This window comes from Nannobrachium achirus (assembly GCF_963921795.1).
Source record: "Nannobrachium achirus genome assembly, chromosome: 9".
In the NCBI taxonomy this organism is placed as follows: domain Eukaryota; kingdom Metazoa; phylum Chordata; class Actinopteri; order Myctophiformes; family Myctophidae; genus Nannobrachium; species Nannobrachium achirus.
The window spans coordinates 62,022,751-62,027,750 of NC_137818.1; the positions used below are offsets into that span (position 1 = coordinate 62,022,751).

Below are 5,000 nucleotides of genomic sequence, written 5' to 3' on the forward strand. Positions count from 1 at the left end.
ACCCTGAAAAGTGAAGTGATCCCAGACTACTGGTTGAGAGACAGTGGCGAGATAACTTCATAACACAGTCATAAAACTCGCTTGTGGTTTAACAGACTCCGACAGGCGAGATAGTGCCCCCGTTTTAAAGCTCCTGTGACCTCCTCTAAACTCTCTCTTCATGGCAGCTCGGGTTGATTTACTCACTGGAATCAGCGCGCCAAAAGAAATCGGTTCACTGTGTCCCCGTTTTAGTAGGGAATTATGTCTAAATGTCAAAAAACTTGCTTGGTGGCAGTGGCGAAGACATAACTCTGCAAACGTGGCCCAAATTTTCAGAAGGTGGATTCAGTGTACTCTTCTATTTTAATTATATAGGTTAGCGTATCCACCACGATAGTAGTAGTATATTTAGCTTCTGCAGCGTTGTGTGGACTCTCAATGTCAGGATCTTAAATTATTCTGCCAAGCAGAAAAACTGCATGCAGTTTACAGGTTTTACCTGATTAAAGAGTCCAGCTGATGCCCGATTTTTTGGGTACTGATGCCTGATCCTGAGTTTGAGAGAGTCCTAGCGTTTTCCACTATCGGGACTGCGTAATTGGCGAAACCGATGTGGTCTGAAAAGTAAAGTAATGGGCCAATATATCGTCCGGTCGACCCGATAGCTCTAGTATATATTTATCTCCTGCAGTGTTGTGGACGCTCAATGTCAGGATCTTAAATTCTTCTCCTGCCAGGCAGACAAACTGCACGCGGTTAAAGGTTTAGTCGGGGGGCTCACGGCGAGGTCGTTAAGCCATTTAGGCCTAGAATGATCTAATGATATAACTATTGAAAAATGGCAGATACACAGGCTCGCGCGCTGCAAGCTTGTAGATCTGCTAATTTTGAAAAATCTTTGAATATACCGTATCTTTTTAAAAGCGAACATTTGTAACTCAAATATTTGCTTCTGGGGGGTCCCTGGAGCAGCATATTTTGAGACGGGGGTCCGCGGCCAAACCCATGTAATTTTGGGGGTCCTTGACATGAAAAACATTTGACAACCACTGGCAAAGAAACGTGTTTTTCAAAAAAAAAAAGAAAAAAAAAAAAAAAAAGGATTTTTTCTTCTAAAAAGGATTTAGAAGACACTTATAGAATCGGATCAAAATTCTAATGTTCACGATTTTTCCAAAAATAGCAGATCTACAAGCTCGCAGCGCGGCACTCGGTGCCGCGCTGTGAGCTTGTATATCTGCTATTTTTTTAATAGTTAAAGCATAAAGTAACGACACGCAACAATGCGTACCCCGGTCTAAATGCGTTAAACTACGAACTGTCATCCAAAAAGCTACAGTAGCCTCATTAAAAGCTATCACGGGGCTCCAGGCAGAGTCCCTCTCCTCCTCGCTGCATACTCCGCTCCTGACAACATCGCTCCTGTGATCAAGTCAGCCGCGCTCCCTTTATTAGCGCTCCCTTTGGAATGGCGAGCCAGCCAGGAGTGAGCTGTAAAACGTCCAGCCGCGACCCGTGGCTCGGCTGATGAGCTCCCCCCCCTTACTCCGCATACCAGGGGTGTCGCACCAAATCCTGGGCCCTGGGTACAAGGATTCACTGCGGGCCCCCCATCAATGTTCTTCATAGGGGGAGGAGGGGGTTTAGCCCATTTTTGACTGGGGACGCATTATTATGCGCTATTTTGTGCTTTAACCGTTGAAAAATAGCAGATATACAAGCTCACAGTCTTTGAATATTTCAAATCCTTCTAAGGTTTTTTGAAAAACCTAGGTTTCTATGTCAGTGGTGCTCAAAGCTTTTCATGTGAAGGACCGCCAAAATGATATGTATTTGGCCACGGACCCCCCCCCCCCCCCCCCCCCCCCATCTCAAAATATTTAGTTCCAGGGACCCCCCAGAAGCAAAATTTGAGTTACAAATGTTCGCTTAAAAAATGCACAGCGCGGCTACTCTGTGAGCTTGTATATCTGCTGTGTTTCAATAGCTAAAGTATAAAATAATGAAGGCCCCTCCAACCTTGGGCCCCAGTAACTCAGTCCCCTTGTGACACCCCTGCCTCTTACTCCTCACCCCGCCCCGCCCCCTCCCCAGCCACCTCCCAGCTGACTGACCCCGAGGGTCCCGTTGCTCCCGACTGGGGTGCTGTTGATACTTTTCTGGACCCCCGCCGCGGGGGGGAAGAGGACATGACTCATGCGTCTGCTTGTTGTCTGTCTGTCTGTCTGCCCCGGCCTTGCAAGTGGCCCGAGTGTTTTATTGTCTCGAGAGCCTCAGCTTTATGTTCAGCTGTATATCACCAGAACCCCCGTTTTGTTAAGCAACCTTGTAAAGACTTAATTGCTTTTTTTTCCTCCTCTCTTCTCTCTTCTCCTTTTTCGGTCGCTATTTCTAGACAAACATGACATATTCCAGTCACGTCACGGCACCCTGTGACTTGATATGAAGAAAAGAGGAGGAAAAAAAGGCTGCGCGAGAAGGCGTGACAGACTCTCAAGTGATAAAAAACCGATCGCTCGCTTTTCAAAAACTCTATTAGGTCTTTTGTAATGTAGGTCGTGGAGGGACTCCTCACAATGAACGCATTATTACGCATTATTTTGTGATCTACAAGCTCACAGCGCGGCACTGCGAGCTTGTAGATCTGCTATTTTTGAAAAAGTCATGAACATGAACATTTGTGCAAGTCTTTGAATATTTCAAATCCTTCTAAGGTTTTTTTGAAAAACCTATGTTTCTATGTCAGTGGTGCTCAAACCTTTTCATCTGAAGGACCCCCCAAAATGATATGTATTTGGCCACGGACCCCCATCTCAAAATATTAATTTCCAGGGACCCCCCCAGAAACAAAATTTGAGTTACAAATGTTCGCTAAAAAAATACACATATTCAAAGATTAGCACACATTTTCACGACTTTTCAAAAATAGCAGATCTACAAGCTCGCAGCGCGGCACTCGGTGCCGCGCTGTGAGCTTGTATATCTGCTATTTTTCAATAGCTTAAGTATAAAATAATTAGGGCCCCAATTAGAGCCCCAAACATGACATATTCCAGTCACAGCACGCTGTGACTTGATATGAAGAAAAGAAGAGAAAAAAAAGGACAGACTTCCAAGCGATAAAAAGCGATAACCGCTCCGCTTTTCAAAAACTCCATTAGGTCTTTTGTAATGTAGGTCGTGGAGGGACGAGCGGGTCGTCGCTCCTCCACAATGTCTGCCGGTGGGTCTCTAATCGCACACGTCGTGTCTTCTATTTGAAGCTATTGTTATTTCGCTCACACATGCAGCCCAGGCCCTCACGCAGCAGCACCCGCTCATTTCCTCCCTTCCGCGGATAAACAGGACAGGTATTTTGGGGAGGCGGATGCGAGGGGTGGGCTGCGAGGCCATTGTTTTCTTTAACCCCTCGGTATATGTCACTTCCTGCCCTTCTCCAGGACGAGGCTTCCTGTCCCAGCCTGGCAGCCGTGGAGTTCCCTTATGTTCCCTTATTAACATATCTTTTTAACACATTTGTACCTCAAATATTTAGATAGATACTGTAGATACCTTTATTATCCCAAGGGGGGAAATCAGTTGCCCAGAGGCAGCACAGCAGTATAAGGTTATTTACAAAGTTACAGAGTAACAAAGTAAGACAAAAAGAAAAACAAGAACAGAGTACAGAGTACAGTAAGAGCAAGGTACAACAAGAAAGGGAACGAATGATATATATAAATATACATAAAGTGATTCTGAATCCATTGCAAGCATTAGTTTTGCACAAAAAACTTTCCTTGGGCTAGAAATGGCCCCCAAAAATACAAAAAAAAGTGAAAAGTGATGACTCATCAATAAACCATCGTTTTGTGGGGCCATTTCTAGCCCAAGGAAAGTTTTTTGTGCAAAACAAATGCTTGCAATGGATTCAGAATCATGACAAACCCCTAGTTAGACCCCTCACATCCTACTTAAAGCAGATTTCTTTTCTGGGTATTTTCTTCCTTTATAGAAAGTCGATGGGAGCCCAACTTGATATGGATAATTCTATGGGTAAACCTCAAAATAAAGTTTGGTACCCAAGGCTAAAATCCATCGTTAGGTCCTAAAGAAGCCTCAAAAAAAGTTTGACACTTTTATCCGCTTCGTTTTGATAATTTTGTTAAGCCAACCCACTATAATGCGGATGTGAGGGTGGGCGCGAGGCCATTGTTTTCTTTAACCCCTCTGTATATGTCACTTCCTGCCTTCTCTCCAGAACGCCGATTCCTGTCCCAGCCTGGCTGCCGTGGAGTTCCCGCCGTCCCCCTCCGGGATGACCCAAGATTTCACTTTGTCATTAAACCACGTCCAGGAGGTACGGTGGATTTCACCTTGTCATTAAACTATTAAACCTGATACACTGTGCTTCATTGACCTGGAGTCCCCCAGGGGTGTGTACTAGGTGCCCTCCTTTTTCCGTCTATCTTCCAACTCTTCCCAGAAACGGCAGGTTTGGGAGCTCACCACACGTCGCAACGTGACACTGTGTGAGCTTGTACCTCTGCTGTTCATAACAGTGTTCATTTTGCTGACTAAGACTAAAATACTAAAAATATATATACTGTTGTTTCCTGTTGAGCTTGGCACATATCCTGGGGCAAGCTGCCCAGATCACACATTCATATTTCTTCACTCTCAAAAAGCGCCTGCAATGTTGTGTATGCGCCTGTTTATGTAGTGCATGTGAAACTACATTGCAGTGCACATCATGGGGTGATCACTGCTTGCCTCCTGTGAATTGTTTTATTTTTGTTTATTTTCTGTTTATTTCGTTGCTGAGTGAGGTCAGCAGACAAAGTGACGTGAGTGAGATGAAAAAACCTGGGTGATATCTGCCAATCTCAACAGGAAACAACAGTCCTAAGACTAAGACTAAACAATTTCATAAGACTTAAGACTAAATGTTGTTTCATTCAAAAGACGAATACCAAGACAAAATCTGAATCTGCTGTCAAAATGAACACTGGCTCACAACATGTTTGCCCCAGAATAGG

The 5,000-nt window shown here is 44.6% G+C and overlaps 1 protein-coding gene across 1 annotated transcript in view; it reads left to right on the forward strand.

Annotated features, from left to right (window-relative positions):
- The window catches only part of plxnd1 (plexin D1), a 228,366-nt gene that overhangs the window by 63,925 nt on the left and 159,441 nt on the right, over positions 1-5,000 (forward strand). Inside the window, exon 9 of the mRNA XM_080732967.1 lies at positions 4,223-4,321. Coding sequence (XP_080589093.1) covers positions 4,223-4,321 — 99 coding nt within the window. The remainder of the gene's footprint in view (positions 1-4,222; positions 4,322-5,000) is intronic.